We start from the raw sequence: 22,812 nt of genomic DNA, 5'->3' as shown, positions 1-22,812 counted from the left end.
CTGGTAAATATTTATTTTATACTGGTAAATATTTAATCTTATTTCTACACCTCATAAAATTGTAGCTTCCCTATGCACAGCAATTTCTTTCATATTATAAACAGAAAAGTTTTAATTTTTAAATGCATCTCCCACAAAATCTGTTTGAAAATTTGCCTGTAACTTTTAAAAATCAGACAGCATAGCCAAATAAACTCTATCATATATCAGCTTACTAAGTAAAAGGACAGAAAAAAAGCCCTGGTTTTCCTGAAAATTTATGTAGAAAAGCTATGTAAAATGGTTGGTAGAGAAATAATTTAGTATTTTGATCCTCATTGAGGCAGTAGAGACACAGGACCATGAAACTTTCGTCTATCACTCGAAACTCTGAAGTTAAAGGTTAACATCTCGTCGTCACCAGTTATTTGTACGAACAATTCATTCTGCGTATCTGTATAGTGCATCTGAACAAACACTCAGACATACTTGTCTCTCTAAAATATACTGCTTAGAAGTATTAATCACATCATGGAAATTGTACAAACAATAATACGAGTTAAATCTTTGACAGCTGATTCTCATTAGAGGGGGATGGCAGAAACAGATCATCATTGGATAGCACATAGGAACTGCCATCAAGGATCAGGGCCACATTATGCTAGATTCTGCATAGGCAAATAAAAACAGAATTTACAGTCTAGGTGTCAGGCAGAAGGTGACAGGTTCACAAAACAGAAACATGATGAGGGTGGGAGAGATAAAGTAACAAAATGAGAGTTTAACAGAGAAGTCTCTGTTTGCTACTTGCCTAACTAATGTCAGTTTCATGCTTATTGTATGCTCGTGGTCATTTTCCTTCTGCTCCAAATGAAGTCTACAGTGCTGTGTAAGGTCAAACTTACCCCCTGCCTGAGGTCTTGCTGCACTGGTAATTTAAAACAAACATCAGCCTAAACTTAATCCTTCCAGCCTGACTGTTCTTAAGTTTTCCTGTGTCTATCACTGGTTATACTCTAATCAGGTCATACACTCTAATCAGAAGGTCTCATAACTTGGCAAAGTTAACAAGCTTCCTGCCACAAAGAGTCAGCAGAATTCACTCAGCTCATTTATGCAGGGCACTAACTCCTGCTAACCTGATAGGTCACAGAAGAGTCCAGCATCCCTATGCAGAGTGGTAGATCGTGCCACTCTTACAGTTATATTTCAAAAGAAGATAAGTGAAACTTTCAAGTTGAAGATTAAGAAAATAAAGTTAAGTTACAATGGTTTTCCCACAAATTTCCAAGACACAGAAAAAGAAAAAGAGAGGAAAAAATTATGAAGAGGCTAATAGAAAATCCACAAATGTCTTAGAAAACCTGAATCAGCAAGTGCACTCAAATCGCACAGATGACATGATCAGTAAGAAAGAACTGAATGTTATTCTGCATGGTTCTGTTTTTTTTACACAATCCATATAGAGTACATAGAAACTATGATGATAGGTGCTTTAAGAATGCTGAGAGATTTCTTCATAAAGATGGCTTTCCAAGACAATATACTGAACACTACATCACACAGTTAAAAAACTGTCCCATATTCTTTTTGGGGTGGAATTCACTCCCTACAGAGGCTCTGCAAAACCTTTAAATCATTTATGTCCCACTTATGCCCTCCAACTAGGGTGTATGCAGAACTTAAAACCTTGTGCTTGTCTTCTGCACAGGCATGAATTTCACCCTTAATAAATATTCGCAACACTAGAGCCATATGTCATTAGTTTTTCCCATCTTATTTGTCTCAATTAATTTTTTTAAATTAAGGAGTGCAGCATTTCAGAAAAATGAAGCACTTCTGTGTAATACTAAACTGTATTTTAATGATAAGAATGAAATCTGAACTGCGAAGCAAAAACATACAATATGTCCTTCAAAAAAAAAAGTTTGTGTAACATTAGATAGTGATATATATCACTTATATAGAAGCGATGTCGGTTTTATATGCTGTTAAGTAGTTTGCAACTTTCAGGTGATCTGTAAGGAGTTATGGGTTGTTGTAAGAGCAACAAAGCCCGTTGCCAACTGTGTCCACATATCTATTCAGGGGACACCATCATAGGGCCTAATCACATCAGCCACACTATCAGAGGCTCGTTCACCTGCACATCTACCAATGTGCCATCATGTGCCAGCAATGCCCCTCTGCCATGTACATTGGCCAAACTGGACAGTCTCTACGTAAAAGAATAAATGGACACAAATCAGACGTCAAGAATTATAACATTCAAAAACCAGTCAGAGAACACTTCAATCTCTTTGTTCACTCGATTACAGACCTAAAAGTTTCAGAGTAGCAGCCGTGTTAGTCCATATTTGCAAAAAGAAAAGGAGTACTTGTGGCACCTTAGAGACTAACAAATTTATTTGAGCATAAGCTTTCGTGAGCTACAGCTCACTTCATCAGATGCATTCAGTGGAAAATACAGTGGGGAGATTTATATACATAGAGAACATGAAACAATGGGTGTTCCCATACACACTGTAACAAGAGTGATCACTTAAGATAAGCTATTACCAGCAGGAGAGCGGGAGGAAAAAACCTTTTGTAATGATAATCAAGGTGGGCCATTTCCAGCAGTTGACAAGAACGTCTGAGGAACAGTGCAGGGGGTGGGGGGGTTGGAGGTGGGGAGGAATAAACATGGAGAAATAGTTTTACTTTGTGTAATGACCCATTCACTCCCAGTCTCTATTCAAGCCTAAATTAATTGTATCCAGTTTTTTTGTTGATGCAACTTTTAGGTCTGTAATCGAGTGACCAAAGAGATTGAAGTGTTCTCCGACTGTTTTTTGAATGTTATAATTCTTGACGTCTGATTTGTGTCCATTTATTCTTTTACGTAGAGACTGTCCAGTTTGACCAATGTACATGGCAGAGGGGCATTGCTGGCACATGATGGCATATATCACATTGGTGGATGTGCAGGTGAACGAGCCTCTGATAGTGTGACTGATGTGATTAGGCCCTATGATGGTGTCCCCTGAATAGATATGTGGACACAGTTGGCAAAGGGTTTTGTTGCAAGGATAGGTTCCTGGGTTAGTAGTTCTGTTGTGTGGTGTGTGGTAATTTTTCAACAAAAAAACTTCAAAACCAGACTCCAACGAGAGACTGCTGAATTGGAATTAATTTGCAAACTGGATACAATTAACTTAGGCTTGAATAAAGACTGGCAGTGGATGTGTCATTACACAAAGTAAAACTATTTCCCCACGTTTATTCCCCCTCCTCCACCCCCGCTCTTCCTCAGACATTCTTGCTAACTGCTGGAAATGGCCCACCTTGATCATCACTACAAAAGGTTTCCTCCCCGCCCCCCACTGTCTTGCTGGTAATAGCTCACCTTACCTGATCACTCTTGTTACAGTGTGTATGGTAACACCCATTGTTTTATGTTCTCTGTGTATATAGATCTCCCCACTGTATTTTCCACTGAATGCATCCGATGAAGTGAGCTGTAGCTCAAAAAAGCTTATGCTCAAATAAATTTGTTAGTCTCTAAGGTGCCACAAGTCCTCCTTTTCTTTTTGCGGATACAGAATAACATGGCTGCTACTCTGAAACCAATAACTATAATGGTGTAATTTTAACACAGATAATTTAATGTGCTTGTATGCAATAAACGTCGTCTTAAGAAAAAATAGTCCTCCTTTGTCAATAATGTCTTCCATGCTTGAAATGTCACTATTCCATCTATTTTTAAACAATAAATAGTTGCATTCATATTTAAATATGCATTCCAGTGTTCTTCCAGTACCTACATCAATGCTTTCTGTATTTGCATATACACAGTTAAAAGCATCAACTGTTTTCCTTTCTCTTACAGTCTTGAAGAAAGTCACATAGAGCAGATTGGAATCCTTTGAAATGTGCTTGGTTGAACAATAAGTTTTTGGTTTTTTTAATTTGACACACTTAAGATCTCTTAATTACCATTAAGCTTTCATAAAACCCAAGCGAGACTATTGCAGACATTTTTTATTGAATTCTACATTGCTTTGAAGATTATTTTCTGTAATCTTTCTCGCATAGTCCACAGTAACAGAGTGCATTAGCATTGGTGTGTGTGGTTTATATGATGTATGCAATAACCTGAATTATAGTTATAAAAAGGATGTCAGAACAACCCTACACCGTAATATTAGTTATGGAACACTACTGTGAAGCTGTTAAACTTTAGAATGAATTCTAAGACCAGAGTAAAAGCCAAAATGTTCCAAGCCTACAACTGTTCTTTAGAAAGATAAAACCGTGGGCACTCTAATAACGTGATACCAGGCTTTAGCTTTCTATGATTTGATGATACTGGAGCTTAGAGTCTGCATAGAAAACAAAAGATAAGATATAGGATGAAAAAAAAGACAGCTTTACATCTTCATCATAAAGCCTCCATACAACACAAATTAACTTAGCCTCACACTCAACCATCGAAAGTCTTGTCTGGATCAGTCAATAAGCATTTGCACTCCACCCTTTAGATACAGCCACTTTACTAAACTCTGTTAGCTATGCTCAGTTTTCCTAACAGGCAAAGCAGCAAAACACATACCTGAATCCCAGGCTCAGTCATGCTCAGATTAACATTCACTAAGGTTTGACCACTTCTTACCATAACACAACCAGGACTAAAGACATCATCAAAAGTGATGGGGTAGTGGCATGGACCACTAACAAGAATCTTACAGCATAAAGGCATATTCCAAACCACTGCCACCTCCTAAAAAAAAAGCACTTTGTTTTAAGCTATAAAATGTGTGTTTAATACCTACTAGAAATCAACAAACAATCATTCTTGGGGGCTATCAACTGCATTAGATGTCAAAAATAAATTACTGCCCTTGAAAACAATAAGAGCTCTTAAATTAACCTAAAATTAAAGAAAATGAAATCCTTTGAGGCACATGAAATAAAAACAGGAAGAATAATTTGCACACCCGTCACCATGCATATTAATGCAAATACATAGGACTCAAACTCACAAAGGAAGCATGCAAATCATGTACATGAATGTAGTGAAAAAGCCAGAGATAAAATACCAGGAGACACTTGGGGGGTAGTAGCGAACAGGAAGACCACGATGTCGGGTGCTGGTAGGAACAGAGGAAAAAGAAAAACAGGTTCACATCCTCACCTCTAAAAAAAGCAAAATGAGAAAAAAAATAAAAATAAATACCCAGAGTGAAAGAGCAAGCAAATAACCATAGAAACAGAGAGAGAATGCGCAAGCCCCTCTGTTGAGAAAAAGTATGCAAATAAAACATCTCATGACTTGTCACAGTAACATGCCAAATATTCCCTTGCAAGTTCTGCATCATGTTCCACCACACTTCCGCCTAAAGCTTCACCTGCAGCCTCAGGCACACTTTTACCTTGACCCCTTCAACTGCGATTTTTAAGATCAATTGCTAAGAGTCTCCAGATCTGAACACCTAAGAATTAGCAACAAGGTGGTCTCAGTGTTGCCGCCTTAACTGGAATTTGTTTCCACCATTGGTCCAAAGATTGAGTTTACGAACATTCAAGGCACACTCACTTGTTTGACTGCAGGGCCCATTTTTATCGTGTTAGCAGTAGTTTCTGGGCTGGGTATTTTTATATCGTTTATAAAGGTTAACAAATCTTCTCTTTAAGATGCATTTGCACCAAAAGATAATATTAATAGGGCAACTGAAAAAACAGAAAACATGAAGTGGAAACTGTCTGCCGGTGGCTGTTTTGGTAGTAATAATTAACATTATTATTGCCCAAATGTGCTGGTTTTGTTTTCTGGAGCTTTCTGGGCAACTGGATTTTTCTTAGCCTGCCACTATTAGATCCATAGTGAGGTGTGAAATTGTATTCTTCTCCCTCCTCCTCCCCTTTAACATACCAAGAAACTAAACAAAAGGTTTAATTATTGGGCCTTCCTCAAAAGGAATCTGATAGAAACTCTGCATGAGAAACTACAGACAGGACCGGCTCTAGGCAGCAGCCAAGCAAGCACGTTCTTGGGGTGGCACATTTCCAGGGGCAGCACACTCATAGGTGCTGACTTTACCCTGCTCTGGTGGGGGCTCACGCCGCCGCCCCTCCTCCCCCGTCCCCCAGGGGTGGAGGGAGGAGAAGCAGAGTGTAGATGAGTTTGGGTGGGTGAGGGCGGGGAGCTGCCAGTGGGAGCAGAGCACCCACCAATTTTTTTCCCAGGGGTGCTCCAGCCCCAGAGCACCCATGGAGTCGGCGCCTATGTGCACATTTCCAGGGGTGGCACATTTCCAGGTGCGGCATTCCGGCCAACAAGGGGGGTAGCCAAAAAATTTTTTGCTTGGGGCGGCAAAAAACCTAGAGCCGGCCCTGACTACAGAGTTGATACAGTGCCATTTTTTTGTGGAAGCATGTAATGATTTGGTTGTCCTATGTCTAAAGTTAGGGGAGACCATTCAGCATCAGTACCAAAAACCAGAGAGAGCAGCAAAAAACGGGGGAAAACAATACGACTATTCCTAAAATGATCTGAAATTAGAGTCACATTAAAAGGGTTTTTATTCTACTGATTTACTCTTGATCTAAAAAGTCTCTGTCACCACCCAGTGGAAATCAATCCCAACTACAAGACTTTACAGATTAATTGCTTCAGTAGGCACTAACAGCTTCTTGTATTGAATAACAGACATATAATTGGAGTAGAGAGCTTTAAGTGCTCTCTCCGGTGAACAACAGTCTAGTCCTTAATTTCAGCGCAAGCATATACACACTTTGTTCTAATACAGTTTTCAAGCATGGTAAAGGGTCAGAAAAATTATTCAGTTAAAATGACATCTTGGTATTTTGTGTTTATTTAGCATCAGTGACTTTCTCCATCTTATTTGCTCCATTTACAAGTCAAAATGGACTTTTTAAAATGTTACTGATTGTACCGGAAGTTCAAGTTGCTATCAGAAAGTCAGACTACCTTCTTGCTCCACAAAATGCCATCATCAACAAAAGGGGATTCTGTAGTTATAACTTGGATGGCAATTTTGATGATGGAGCACGAGGCAGATGAGAATACACAGTTTGCTCTTCTGTAGCTATGTTAGGTTTGCAGTGCCAATGGTAGCAAAAACTCACTTTATAATTATAAACATTTTTATTTAGAATAAAAATAATGCAATTAATTAAAAATGCTTAGCAGACTCACAGGGTAGTTTTGTGTCAAAGCAAGGTGACTTTTTTATAGTCATTTGCTAGTTATAATCACATTACATTTTATATCACTAATTCTTACACTTCTTGAGAAAAATTCTTGTTTGCACTGAAAGATTCAGTTAAAAAAACTGTGACCCACCAGCAGTTGCATCATAATTTCATTTATAGTGATCTAAAAATGTGCAAACTAAAGAGGTCAAGCAATAAAAGATTTTTAAATAGTGCAGAACCAATATATAAAATTGCTGGAAATAACACCACTCCATGCCCTACTATTCTTTTAAACATCAGAAAATACACATCAGACAAGCACTAGAAAAATTATCAGAAACACATGATAGAAATGTATTTTGATTTAGTTGGTTAATAAATAAAGTGCAGTACAAAAATAAAAAAATAGCTACGTTTGTTTTCTCCAAACATATAAGTGAAAAATCCCAAATTCCTCTGAAACAAAAAACAATAAAAGATACCTAGCATTAGAAATAGTAAATCAAGCAGAGTTTCATAATTTTGTTGCCTCATCAGTGTCATAAGATGCATTTCACTGTCTAACATTTACAGCTAATGGCATACATCCTTTGGCAGATTATCACTAAAATATTACATACCTGGCTGCAGAATTCATAGAAAAATATGAAACTGAAAAACAAAACCTGTGAAAAACATGATATTCAAACTTCCCACTAATTTTTCTGCACACAGAAAAGCCAGAAATGTGGGTGCAACTGAGGCAGCCAAACATTAAAGCAAGGGTTACTACACACACAGAGTGTAAAATGACAAAGGCAGATTCTAGGTTTGGAATTTGACAGAAAGAGTGGCTATGTAAAATGGAGCAGTGCCTACTAGAGGACCTCAGGAGAAATTCTCAGCTACTGTAAATTGGTGTAGCTCCATTGAAGGCTTTACAGACATGAAGAAATGCGAGATTTGGGTCACAGGATGATTTTTGGGACCACTTTTGTGCTTTGTGGATCACAATATGGATGGTAGGTTGCTGCAAGAGTGGACTTCAGGGTCTTCAAATTTTGAATTCTGACCTGACTGACTTGTTCAGGAACTTTAGATTCAGGATCCAGTTTCCACCCAACTGCCTAAGGTCTACAGAGAAGGTGGAGGCTGGCCTCTTGGAAGCACACTGATTTTGTTACTGATTCTGTGACTAACTGAGAATAGGTGGGAAGTTATTCTCATAATTTAGGAGAATTTCAAAGTATTTTTGAAACTTGGGAAGTAAAGAATCTGTGTTGCAGAGTTTTTCTTTTTTTTTTAAACTCAGTGGCATAACTCAATGAGTTACTTCCATTACTCATTGCTCTACAGAGCAAAGTACCCACAGCGTAAAAGCCTGTTCCAAAAGGGTCCATCAGGAGGATGGAGATTGGAGTCATGCAGACTTAGAGGTAGTGTGCATTAGCAGATTTCAGAAGTTGTTTCTTGGCCGTGTACCCCTCACTGCATTGTAATGGCCCCAGGAGATGATGTTTTCTCTTCTGCTAAGACTGTTTGAGGGGATGCACAGGAGAAATCTCAGAAGGGTTGCTTGCCTCTACGTGAGCATTTGTAGTCCTTCTGGTGGCTTGATGAAAGGAGGGGCTTGAAACTATGAGGCATCTTCTGAAGCACTCCACATTCCTAAAGCTTCCACCAGGTTAGCAGAGGCCATCCTGCACAGATTGACTCACGAGAGGATTCTGCCAGATATGCAATCTGCTCTATGAACAATATTCCTGGCTTTGGTGTTTGACATTTCAGTGGGTGCCCTATGCTTTATGGCTAGCTCCATGGCAACTAATTTGATTGTGATCTCATTGTGCTCCTGGAACCTGGATGTTCACACTAAGTATTTAATGGCTTCATCTCAACACACGTTGGAAAACCATTTAAACAAACAAACAAAAAAACCCCAAATACTGACGTTTTTCTGCCTCTTCATCCCCCTGCCCTTCTTCTGAAGAAAGGGAGCTCTTTGGTTCTGAGTTTAAAGCCACACAAGAAGAAACCAAGGGAATGCTGTTCCAGGAGGAAACTTGCATTACTTTAAGTGCTGGGCAAAGTTAATACCTCTTTTGATATTTGACCACAGCCTGCCCAAACAGGGTGTCTGGATTTTCCTGTACTAACAGAGACTGACAGATGGAGAATTCCGCTGAGCTTAATTAGCTCTCTGCTATTTTTGGATGACTGATACAGTCTGATGAAGGCTATAGTTTTATGTTCTTTTTAAACGGTTTTTAGTTCATAACAATTAAAGATGTTATTGTTGCTCAGTGCAAGAATGTAAGAAGGGAAATAGTACTTCTCTCCAATTTTAGTTGAGGAAAAAAAGATAAAACAAACTTTTTCCACCCCCCAGACTCTAATGGATGCTTACATGCCCAGACTAGCTTTTCTATGCATTGCTACCTGGCATATAGTAATTTGACAAGTTTACGTTAAAAAATAAATAAATAAATAAATAAAAAGGCTAAAGAGCACGCAAGTAGCTGAATCAGACAGACAAGGTTTGAGCAAGGTTAAATGTCAAGAGAATGCTGAGAGCCTGTAGAAAAATATTATTGCCTGAAGACAGTGATTAGAAAAAACCAAAAGGAACATCAGAGTGAAGAAAAACCAAAGGCTTGTGAAATTCACATGAAGAACAAACGAAGCATCAGACTTACTCAGCTAAGGATAACAGGAGACAAATCTGCTAGATTTCCGAGGATTAGGATAAAGGTATTTTATATTTATTTTGTGAAAAAAGCGAGTAATATTTCCACTCACCCCAAACAAAAATATGCCACACATACAGAGAGTTTCCCAGGCTACTAAGGCAGAAATAAAAGAAAATCAAAGTCTCCCCGCCCCCCCCACCATCCAGCAATAAAACACAGTTACCTTTGTTTGCAGTGATCTTACCTAAGTAGCAGCACACCCCATGTTAAAAAATAGTTATTTTTTTCACATCAGTAGTACTTTGGCTACCCAAAAGTAAGAGCAAAAGAAATTCTGAAAACAAACTATTCTTGGCTCAAGAGCCGCACCTTTTAACAAACAAGATCTGCACTGCATCCGATGAAGTGAGCTGTAGCTCACAAAAGCTTATGCTCTAATAAATTTGTTAGTCTCTAAGGTGCCACAAGTACTCCTTTTCTTTTTACGGATACAGACTAACATGGCTGCTACTCTGAAGATCTGCATTGTCTACTGTGGAGTATAACTTGTATTCCAACTCCATAATTTCTTATGGTAGAGATACATGCCCTGTACCTCCATGGGTTATCATTCCCCAGAGATATTTACTCCTAAATACCAAGCCCCCCTCCCCTTCCTCTGTGATACATCAAACACTCAAATACATGCATCTCCAGTGCACACCTCACTTCCTTAAAGAACATGCCTGCTCCCCTCCCAAGGGAGACCTAGGATTGAACACTTGTCCTATTTCACTACCCTTGGTGAGAACTTGGTATAAACCCAATCCTTCTTTCTGCTTTAAAGTGACACTGCAGGATGAGTGGGCAGCAGCAAGGCCTGAACCGGGGACCTCTGGATGTAAAAGGAAGAGCCCCTACTGCCTGACCTAAAGAACCCAGCTTCTGCAGACAAAGGCTGTAGCCCTGTATAAGGACTAGCCCCTAGAAGGGGGTTAGAGCAACACTGTATAAACGTGGGTTACACACGGAAGAGAAACATGATTTCTATCATGATGAGAAACAGCATAGGGCAGTCTCCCTCAGTCTGACACCTCTCCTTCAGAAGAAGAAAATCAAATGGAAAATGCTTTCACAGATTATTTGACTCCCACTGGAGCATACATCTGATTGAGAAACTTCACTTAATCTCTTTCTCCTCTCAACAGGAATCTGAAAATGGGGAGAGAAGGCCTATCCGACCTGGTTCTTGCTTCCCTCCCTCATCTTGAAGTAAGAGACAATGAACACCAGTGTGTACATATCTCCCCTATGCTACAAACCCAGGCTCATTCAAGCAGGCCAGGAGGGATGGGGTCGGGGAGGAGAGGTTAATAGGATTCCCAAAGGGGAGGAATTGTGATCTCCAAAGCAGGGGACTCTCATACTTCTGTCAAAGCCATGGAGCATTGACAGAGGCACCTCTGAGCTGAAGAGCTGTGCTTGGTCCAGCAGAGCAAATACCATACTTGACAGGCTCCCTAACCCAGGAATACTGGATGTGTTGAAACTATTAGGTAAGGACGGACCCTACAACCCACTGCCTAGTTAGCTCACTAAACTGTCCCATCTCATTTGTTGATGGAGAACTAGAGTCCCCCATCCCATCTCCCTGGTCACCAGGATGAGATGAGTTGTGGGGGAAAACAAGTCCCCATTCTCTACCAGTACCCAATCATCCCTTTTCCAGCAGCGCTTCCTCTGCCTCATCAGTGTCCTGGGGATGCCAGGGTAGCGAGACACATACCAAGATGTTCTTGTTCTCGAAGCCTCCCTTGTCCACACTGTTCCCTCTGATCATTCTCTCCCCTGATCTCCACCTCAGACATCTCCAGCTACTTCCATATTCCTGTACACCTCAGGGGAAGTCAGAGTGGGTTCTTGACTCTCTAATATAGAACCATAGAATCGTAGGAGTGGAAGAGACCTTGAGAGGTCATCTAGTTCAGACCCCTGCACTTATGGCAGGACTAAGTATTATCTAGACCATCCCAGGTTTGCCTAACCAGCTTTTAAACATCTCCAATGATGGAGATTCCACAACCTCCCTGGGCAATTTATTCCAATGCTTAAGCACCCTGACAGTTAGGAAGGTTTTCCTAATGTCCAACCTTACTGCCCTTGTTGCTTATCCTATTAATTGTCCTATTAAAACCCTTGGAAATTCTCATTAACAAAAACTTAATTAAGTTTCCCATCCCCCCCAAAATAAACCCTAAACAGCAAGGAAATGCCAAGTTAGGGGACATCTCTTAACACTCATACACCATATTTCCACTGACAGTAAAAATTCTGCACTTCACAACTCTCTTCCGCTTCCAAAAAATAAACACTAAATATTAATCTTCCTCATAGGATAATGTAAAAACCCATACTTCCCCCACAAATACATAACACACCACACACTTGAATGAGGCACAGGTCCCGTGGAAAAAACAGCGTAAGATCATGTAACTAAAAACTGTATCATAATGCACATGCAAGTGCAAAGGCCAAATTTAATGTTGCTCAGGTACCTTTATTCTGGAATTTCTTAAATTTTGATAAGTTGACTTTATAACGTTATTTTAGCTTAGTTTTGTGTGTGTAATTCCTAGGTTTTTAAAAAAGAAAACTGAAAAAACTCCGTCATGTGGCACCATGTTGACATCACCTGGGTCATCAGCAGTTTTGAACCTTAAGATCCACCATACAGACCACTACCACTTGAGTTAATGGAATAACTCACAGCAGTAGTTTGCTGTCATCTTCTGAATTGACCAGCACTAGAAGGGGATGAAAGAGATGCTTGGCCAGTGGGTTTCACAGATTTTTGGTGACAGCAGAGGAATGGTGAGACTAAGGAATCATGGGTTCCATTTCCGGATCTGGAGAGGAGCGTGGTCTAGTGGTCACAGACCTTTCTTCCCATTTCTCCTGTGGTTCCTCATCAGATCTGTCCTCCTTCCCCTTCACCTCCTTCCATTTGCCCCAGTACTTCCCAGTCCCAGATTTCTTGCCCACCCAGTCCCATTCTCCCCTCTAGCTCTCAGCCCTAGTCTCCTTGCCCAGCTAGCCCCAGCTGCCTTCCTCATCATCCTCCAGTCCAAGTCCCCCACCCCACAAGCTCCTTGTCACAAGCTACAAGTCTGGCTCTTATCCCCTCTGCATTCGAGTCAGGCAGCTTCTTTCTCCAAGCTGCCTGGGTGTCAGCAAGAGGAACACAGGAGAGAGACGCTCCCACCTTCTAGTGCTCAGAACTAGCCTATACTGGGGTAAGTAGCACTGCATGTTATTAAAGCAGCCCAACCCTTTCCATGATAAGCAACACAAAGCAGGGTCTTATAACTTTACCGAACTTCAACATGGAGAATTTCCATGTTGGGTATCTTCCTCCGGCTGAATTTTTGTGGAGAATTTCAGCCAAAACAGTTCAGTATCTGAGACCAAATGTAGGGAAAATACATTTTGCAATGTTAAAAAAAATTCTAATGACTTTGTCTTTGGAAAGCTCTAGCTTTCAGAGTACACTTGTGCCCTTGTTGCTGAGCCCCTAAGCGTGCCCCATCCCAGGGCTAGAGGTGCGAAGCCGGAGTTTCCCGTCATTGCAGCTGCCAGCTGCTCCGGGCTGTGGTGCGTTTGGCACTGGAACCGAGGCGGGGAGCCTGTTTCTCCTGTGCTCACAATGACCTCTCTTGCTGGCATCCAGGCAATGTGGAGCAAGAAGCCTGACTCAAATGCAGAGGGGACAACCACCAGACTGCATGGGAGAAATAGACTGAACAAATAGGTGGGAGGGGGAAACTGCATGAGGACATTAATAATTCTGTTTTTGGAGCACAGTTGAATAGTGTGCACTAAATAAAGTCCAGGGCCACACAATGAACAAGGATAAAAAATAACAAGTAAGCATGTAATTAAAGACTGTATCACAATGCATATGCGGAAGGAGGCCAGATTAATGTGGTCTGAGCAACCTTAATTCTGGCATTTCCTATTTTTTGAGTGCTTGACTTTACAACCTTAATAATATTCTTTTAACATATTTTTGTGTATAATAAAATTGTATTTATAGCTATAGAGAGCTGTAAATCATCATAAGATAATTTGATATTTTTAAAGATGGAGTTTTTGTTTTTTGGTTTGTTTTTTTTAAGGTGAAAGAATATCTACACAGAAAGGAGTGCTCCATTACGCAATTCATACATAGTGCTGAAAGTAACAAACACCCCTTTCCTTCCACTACAGAACATAGAGACAAAGTTTTTGAGGGAAAGGAGGAGGTGAATCAGTTCAAGATCTAGGAAGTCTGACTAGCTAGAAGGCATTCAAAGGGTGTATCTGACTAAAAGGAGGATTTTTTTGTTCTGGTTATATTTCGAGGGAATAGCAGTTTGTGCAGTTGTTAATCTACACAACAATCTAGAACCTTGGACTGAAATCTGTTGGCTTGAAAAGTAAGCATCCCCTGATTTTTATCTTCTTGCTTATAAACATCCCATTTTAAAAGTTCAACTTAATAAAGTTAATTCAACTCAGTTACCTGAACCTAGAAAGATTAAGTGTTTTGCATATATATGCAATAAAGTGCTAACCTTTTTTTTTTTTTTAAACCACTTTGTAGTGAAGAGGAAACAATGTATTCATGGATGTTAATGGCAGGCAATTAACACTTTACAAGTGGGCAACTATATACTTAATTTGTCCAAAAAAGTTCTTAAGGTACAGATCAGTATGTGTGGTGGAAGTTTCTTACCAGCTGCTGGTAGATCCAACTTTGCTCGTTTCAGTTCAGACATCGAATTTTGGAGCTGCTCTATTACAAAGTCATCTTCTAAGAAGAAATCCTTTGATAGAGTCTCCTGAAGAAATTCTACAAGTTCTTCCATTTGTAATTTCAGCAGATGTTCTAGATTGGAACAAGAACATTATTGTGGACAAATAAGTTTTTATGATAAAAATCCAAAGAAAAAGTCTACTACAGAGTTGAAATGCCTTTACAGAGTCTTTTAACAATTTTGCAAATGGAATGAAACACATCTAACTAATTAAACAGAAAAAAAAATCACAGGCAGTTATTTTATACTAGACATTTACTAAGCATGCTATAAAACACACTCACTCATTACCCCTCTAAACATTTTCTCTTTTTTTGTACCCATATATTTCTCTCTCGGTCAGTGTTTGAAACTTTAAAACTAAGGTCCCCCTCAGAAAAATAAAACTAATCACACACCCCTAAAATTCCGATATGACACATTAAAATCAACAGATTTTTTTTCATTTATATATCTTCCATCTCCTGCCCCCCCCACCTTGGGAAATGGTTCATAATATACTTATCCTCCTTTTAAAATTCTTTGAAGAGCCGTGAAAATTTAAGACATTTAAGGTGCCCTCATTTGCAAATGAGTCAGTACTCATTGAAATGACTGTGGCAGTGTAGAGCAAGAGAGATTGTTTCAGGCTCTCTGCAGATTCAGGTATGTATTGCTGCGTCAGTTACATTCAGGTCACATTTTGAAGCTTTATTCTGCAGTCATAACAGCTAAACTCCAGCTTTTTCTTTTATATATATAAAAACCAATTCTACTCTTAAAAGTTTTACCAGCATAGCTATGTCAGGTAAGGGGGATGATTTTTATTACGACGTAGCTATACTGGCAAAAGACCTTCTGTAGAAGCAGTTATACTGGCAAAAAATGCTTTTTTTCTGGTATCGCTTATTTTGCTCACTGAATCAGAATAAGCTGTATCAGCAGAAACACTTTTTAGACAGTATAAATGAATCTACACTAGGACGGTTTTGCCTGTGTAGCTATAAAAACAAAACTTTTAAGCACAGACAAGACTGAAAGCTGGGACTCTGGAGAACAAATGAGAGGTTTGACCATGATGCCTCTTCTCTGCCTCCCAATGTGGTCCATTCGTTGGTGCTTCCCCAGTCTTTCCTTCAGGAAACACTGCTCAAAGGGTATGTCTACACAGCAACTAGACACCCATGGCTGGCTCAGGCTGTGGGGCTGTTTCATTGCTTTGTAGACTTCTGGGCTCCGGCTGGAGACTGGGCTCTGGGAGCCTGTGAGGCAGGAGAGTCCCAGAGCTCGGTCTCCCACCTGAGCCTGCAAGTCTACACAGCCTCACAGCTGGAGTCCAATGAACCTGAGTCAGCTACCATGAGCCAGACGCAGGGTTTTTTGTTTTTTGATTTTTTTTGCTGAGTAGACATACTCCAAGAGTCCTTGATATTTTTACACAGTGAGGTGCTACACTGAACATGTTAAAAGGCTAGTATTAAGGTAAAAAACCTCCAAATTATCACTATTGTTTCTCAGAGGCTTGAGACTGAACACTCTTCACTTAAAACAAACAAAATCAAACCAAAAAAAAGGGGGGTGGGACAAGAATTATACTGATTTTGTTTTCAAATAAAGAGGAAGACTGAAATCTGATTCCTACCATTACTTGTTCTTAAGATTCTTGAACATTTTAAGTAGTATAACAATTATAAACATTCTTCATCTTCAAAAATTTTTATGAACAAACTAAGAAGCAGCTCCTGAGAGAGATAGCGATGCAGCATCCCCATAGTTAAATGGGGTAAATTACCCAGCGAGATTAAGATAGTAATTCTGCAAAGTCCTCCACATGGACCTCTGCACTCCCATGGAGCCCTGGAGACTTCTTTGATGGGCCTATATGACTTATTCAAGGCCACAAAAGAAGACAGCATTGAAACCACAACTAGGGATAAAATTTCAGAAGCATCGAAGTGACTTAGGAGCCCAAGACCCATTTTCAAAAGTGACATATGCACTTAGGAGCCTAAGTCTGATTTAAAGTCAATGGGGCTTGGGCTCTTAAGTCATTTCAGAAAATGGGACATAAATGCTTTTGAAAATTTTACCTTGGCAGTATGATGTTCAGGCTCCTAGATGATATGCTCAATATCATTAGACCAACTCTCTCTCAAAAAAAGCCGCAATACGTACAGTCCTTGATTTGTTTGCTTTTAGATTTCAGAACTCCAGTTCAGGTGTTGGCTCCCCTGCTCCCAATATATTCTAATAAAAAATCTACAGCAACCTTGTTACTTTTAGGTGTCGGTGATTACTAGTATTTAAAGGGTTTACTCATCAAAATGTAAAGCTTTAACTCATGTCTGTATTTCTTCTTACTGCAAAGTATATGTGAAACAAAAGCTAATAGGAGTACAATTACATGATCACATGATCTTGAAATTGAAGACTGTATCATAATGCACAAGCACACAAAGGGGCCAAAAATTAATATGGCACAGGGCAATTTTCAATCTGGAATTTCCTAATTTGACTTTGCAATCTTAATAGTGTTCTTTTTAAGGTAGTTGTGTGTGTAATTTTTCTAGTTTAAAAAAAAAAACCCTGAAATTAACCCTAATTTAATCATGTGGGATCATATTAACACCCATATCGCTTATGTGCAGGATTTGAACCTGTAGATCCACCCCACAGATCTTTGCCACTTGAGCTAATGGAGTAACAAAGTAGTAGTAGATTGTTGTTATCCTCTGTGTGGACCACACTAGAGGAGGATGGGACACTTTAACAGAGGGTTTCAAAGATATTTGTTGACATCAGAGGAATTACACCTATGACACATCAAGGCATGTATCTATGCCATGCCAACAGTCCTAGACCATAGTAGTATCAGAAGTAAGTCACTCAACATCCTTATTCGACAGCTAATTTACATGCAAAGATTTCATTGGTTGTATGAGGGAGACTGGCTTTTCGCATACTTCCCTCGTGGCTGAAGGTACCATGTCTTAGATGTTGTCTCTCTCAGTGCATCAACAGCACAGTAATGAACAACCTGTTGTAGCTTATTATCATATTAACCTATGATGAGTAACTGCACGCAGCTAGGAAACTAACATGTTGGTTTGCTTTAGGAAGGCAACTGGGGGTGGAGTGGAGAGAATCTGTTTCAGCTATGAATTTTTTCTAAAACTACGTTTCACACAATTGTTTTCTGCTGCTTACAATAAGGGGAGTTTAATACCTTCTATAACAGCCAGAAACACAGAAAGACTGCCTATGTACCAGATTTTTATGTAGCCAATGCACTGAGCCGAGCCGAGCCAAGCCAAGCCAAGCCAAGCCAAGCAACAGAGTTAAAAGAAAAATTATACAGGTGATTATTTTAGTAGCTGGTAAGAAAAAGAGAAGCAGTATCTACCACAGAGTGGCATTAAGTATAGATGGTCCACCAAAGAGCAGAATTAGGCTTGGATGCATCATGTCATCCCCCATGCCAGCTAAAGGAAACAGCTTCTGGAAAATTGTAGTAGGGAAAAAGCAAAAAACAGGAAAGGGCCAAACTTGAGACTCTTAACCCTCTTTTGATCTAGCAAAACACTACATTAAAGAATTACCAGAACCCAAGTAACTACAATGCTTATTCCCACAATTTTCTAGAGGCTGTGTCATTTACTGAGTAAATACAATTTAAATCCCTTTTTACTATTGTTCAACTGTATAATAATGAGTAATTTACTCTACCAAATAAGACATTTCTTCTCCTGAAAGTCACTTAAGATTTCCTGGCACAATTACCCAAGATATCAGATAATTAGCTTTTCAAGTCCTGCCATGCAATTGAACAATATTCTTTGTCAGTTCCTTGCAGAACAGTAATTCCAGCATCAGCTATATAGCATGATCTAGAAGGTTGTTAATTTGAGGGCATCACAGTCACGCTGTGCTGTGATGAAAGATTATGCAGTCACAAAGGAGAGATCAAAACAGGAGAAAAAAACATTTGCAAATATATTATTTTTAACAATAAAAGCCAAATAGAGGAAATGACTATTTTTAAAAAACAATAGACTACTTAAAAACTAGTCAAATCTTTGTTTAGCATTTAAGTTTATAAGAGATCTCTTACTTCTATGTAGTTTCAGAATTGTGTAAGACATAGCAGTGAGCACTCGCTCTCCTTCAAGTATGTAGATATCCCATATCCTGAGAGTTAATGTAAAGGGAGTCTGCAATGACAGAATCAGCCAGAAATGTCAAAACAGCTTACCCTAACATATGACTAAAAATAGAAATACAAAAATATACAGATACTCACACGATCAAGGAAACACTGAAAAAACCACTTCATTGTGTAAAAGCTAGTGGAAATCTCCTGGGAGTCCTGTAAAAAGCAACAATTTACAAATACTCTATTAAGAACACTGCAATGTACTGCCGAGCACATAAAGGCCTCCCACTTTTTAACCTGGAGCAATAGCAAAGTACCTTCAGCCCAAAACTTAAAGTGAGCTGTTAGACTAACTCCTGCCCTAAGACTTGCTCACTGTACAACTGAACTTAGCTGCTACTGCTGTCTGGGCATAGCGTTCAGGCATTCTTCACACAAAAGAATTCTATTTCAAACAACGTTGCTTCAGTCCAGGTTTCTCTCTCTTGTTTATATTTTTCCTTCATCTCCTTTTTCTGAAGAGAGATGTAGATGTTTGAGGATGAATATTAACAGGTACCCCTGGAAACATTAAGTCTTCCACTTATTGTCAAAACAAGTACAGAAGAGAGTGCATGTTTCTTTCATGTTCTGGAGGAGCCAGAGCTCAGTCTGCAGGCCCATTTAATCTTTAACTTCTCTGCTGACAAGGCTGCTAGCAAGGGTGCCTATTAGTGCTAGATGAGGTGGTGATCTTGTGAGGTGGAGATCTATCCACCAGGAAACAGACTAAGATAATCAATTCATTTCACATAGGACCTCAAATCATTAGAATGATAATGAATTTCACTTCTTACTAACAGGGGCTTAGTTTGAACTAGCGGTTTAAGAGATGAAAGGTTTTGTATTCCATTAGTCATCTGCTGTCTTCCCACCATGTACACAGTTTATATTTCTGCATAGCAAATAATTACTTTCCTTCTAAATAGGAAAAAGCTTGCTATGCCTGAAATAACTTTCTGTATCTTGAGTATCAATACAACTAACAGTAACAAGAAGCAAAGAGACATGACATGCTTATACTTTTCTGTAATTGTAAAACAACTGCCATTCCTGTCACTTGCATTAGCACTGTAGCATTAGTTACAATGTGAAAGTCTTGGAGACTAGGCTGCTGTTTGAGTGGTGAGGCAGCCAAGAAATTAAGTGACACTGAATTTGTCTTCTCTGATGACTATGGGATAGCACAATTTTAAATTAAGCCTCCATGCTTGTCACAGTCAGCTATTTCACAAGTTTCGGAAACATAAGTTCTGAATTAATGAGGGACTGACAGTACAAGAATCAATAGTCATCTGGCATATTCACAGGCCATACATGTTTTGCCATTCCTTGCTGTTCTTCATTGCTCATACAGGTTCAGCAGGGATCATCACAATCTAGTACGTAAACAAATTCAATCTCTTTGTTCAACCAGTGTTACAGCTTTCTCTCTCATTTTAAGGTATATATAATGGAAGTTTCTAAAGAGGTGGAGTATTTGGAAAGATAAAACTACTGATTATTCTCTGGATTCAGGCCTGTGTTAGATCAGTAAAACCAATGGCATAGTTCAGTCTTGCAGTTTTGAGATATAGAGTAGCGACTGGTTAATTTTAATGTCCAATGTTATATTATGTTATAGTCGAGACTCTGTAAACCATAACTTCCATTTGAAAATAATTATTCATAGGTACTATTACTGTAAGAAAGATGTGGCATATCCCCAGTGAGAAATTGTGACAATTAACTTCTAAAAGCATCTGAAACAATCCTAAAAAATAAAGAATTTATAGGATGAGTCATTAAAACAAATGGGCTTGTTTGGCAATTTCCCAGTAAAATAAGGTAAATCAAAAGTCGACCACATGTAAGAAAATATAGTGGGTCAGGTTCTCAGTTGGTGTCAATTGTTGTAGTTCCAATAAAAAAAAAATCAACACAGCTAAACTGGCCTGGTATATATAATTCAAAGAAGATCTAGCAGGTTCTAGTAATGCATGTTTATTGAGATTTCAGATGTTCCTGTTTGCAAGTGGCTGAAAGGTCCCTCAGAAGGTGGGAACTATTAAGACGCTCTAAATAAAGCATGTCTACACTAGAAATACTGTAGCTGACACTCTGTAGATCGTTCTCAAGAGGTTCTGAGGAAGAACTATTCTTGGTTATTAAATATATTATAATGGATATGGACAATAACATCATATCACCAGAATGACTGACCACCATGAAGTTTTATCATCTAGTCATATCCTATTGCTCTTATTAAATACTATTTTACTTATTGGTTTACTTTGATTTATTAAAAGCACCTAAGCAAAAACGAAGGGCCGAGAGCATAACCGGCGGCTCTATGCCTGGTAAGCCAAAATCCTCCAAAATTAAAGCAATAAGAAGCTCTGACCTATAGTCCAAAACCTGCATGAACTCTACCGTGAAAACGGAAGCCATAATTTTCATTCCAGAGGCAAGTGAGCTACTGGATCTCTGTTTTCACTACACAGTAGTTTAAAAAAATCGTAAGATATACCCTGTGATTTTGGATTAATCTTTTACTGCAATGAAGAGAACATTTCCAAACTAATATATGTCATAGCATGGCCTGAACAAGACTCAGCACATTGTAAAAAAAAAAGTTGATTAGATTTTAGTGTATATACTATTAATGTTCAATAGAAACAGATTTAAGTAGTATCTGAGCCAGCTACAGTCATCAGGAAGTTATTCTCGCCATAATGCATGTGTGTTGCATTCCCACTAAAAAGGTTACATGAACATTACTTATTGTTTGGCTTCAGTGTGCTCAACATTGTAATGAAAATAACAAACACAGTCCCAGCCCAAGGATTTCATAACCGAGAGGTAAACAGAGTGTACACTCTATTTCTTATGCCCAAGTTCTGAAAAAATTTCATTCCTCCTGTCACGGAGGTTACAGTAGTTGCAGTTCCTCGAGATTTGTTCCCCTATGGGTGCTCCACTTCAGATGTGCCTGCTCCCCTCGAGCACTTGATCAGAGATTTTTCTAATAGCCGCATCCTTTTTACCCACTTGGGTCCTATGTATCCTTGTGCTGCACGCTGAGGGTATATAGTCCTCAGTTCCTTCTCCAGCCAAATATCCTAAGAAAACAGTCTGAAGCAGAGGGGAAGGAGGGTGGGTAGTGGAGCACGCATTGGGGGACACATCTTGAAGAACTGTAATTCCTGCAGAAGGTGACCTCTTCTTGAGTAGGATCCCTATGGGTGCTCCACTTCAAGTAGTACTTTGAAGAGGAACATCTTTTTCTGCCTCTTCTTCAATAGGTGTCCTTATGGATGCTCTACTTCAAGTGACACCCAAGCAGGATCCCTAGAAGGAGGAGGGAGCTTCAGAATTGAGTCTAGAACTGAAGATAGTACCGCATTACCAAGTGCCCCATAAGATCTGGCGGCACGGCTCAAAGCAGAGTGCTTAGACAATGTATGTGCTGAAGCCCATGTAGCGGCTGTACTTGAGTATGCTGTGGATGTTGCTTCTCATCTGGTAGCGTGTGCTATCACCCTTTGGGAGGGTTGAGCAGCACCTGTATCATAACAGGCAACAATACACAAGAGATCCACCTCGACAGTCTCTGAAGAGATTTAACTGGGAATTGGTCCTGCTTCGAGCAGGGGGTTGGACTAGATGACCTTCAGGGGTCCCTTCCAACCCTGATATTCTATGATTCTATGATTCTAAGAGAGACTGCAAACCGCTTGCATTTGTCTGCAATGGAAACAACTGCCTAGGTGACTTCCAAAAGTGTGTGGTCATATGTAGGTAGAAAGCCAATACCTTTCTAACATCTGAGGTAGGCAAACAGGTCTCCCGTTGAGATGTCTGCAGTTTTGGAAAAAAACACTGGTAGATGAATGGACTGCTTAAGATGAAATTCTGATAGTACCGTAGGTAAGAATTTAGGGTGTGGGCGTAAAGAGACCTTGTCCTCGAAGAACAC

The 22,812-nt window shown here is 39.5% G+C and overlaps 1 protein-coding gene across 4 annotated transcripts in view; it reads right to left on the bottom strand.

The window, feature by feature from the left end:
- USP6NL (USP6 N-terminal like) overlaps positions 1-22,812 on the bottom strand; it is a 214,965-nt gene that overhangs the window by 5,754 nt on the left and 186,399 nt on the right. For all 4 annotated transcript variants that reach the window (XM_077836674.1, XM_077836681.1, XM_077836689.1 and 1 more), the window contains exons 12-14: positions 18,963-19,028; positions 18,774-18,873; positions 14,602-14,754 (exon numbers count right to left, since the gene is read on the bottom strand). In XM_077836674.1, coding sequence (XP_077692800.1) covers positions 14,602-14,754; positions 18,774-18,873; positions 18,963-19,028 — 319 coding nt within the window. The remainder of the gene's footprint in view (positions 1-14,601; positions 14,755-18,773; positions 18,874-18,962; positions 19,029-22,812) is intronic.

The sequence above is a fragment of the Eretmochelys imbricata genome, chromosome 1, assembly GCF_965152235.1.
Source record: "Eretmochelys imbricata isolate rEreImb1 chromosome 1, rEreImb1.hap1, whole genome shotgun sequence".
Classification (NCBI taxonomy): Eukaryota; Metazoa; Chordata; order Testudines; family Cheloniidae; genus Eretmochelys; species Eretmochelys imbricata.
This window is presented reverse-complemented; position numbering and strand designations above follow the sequence as displayed.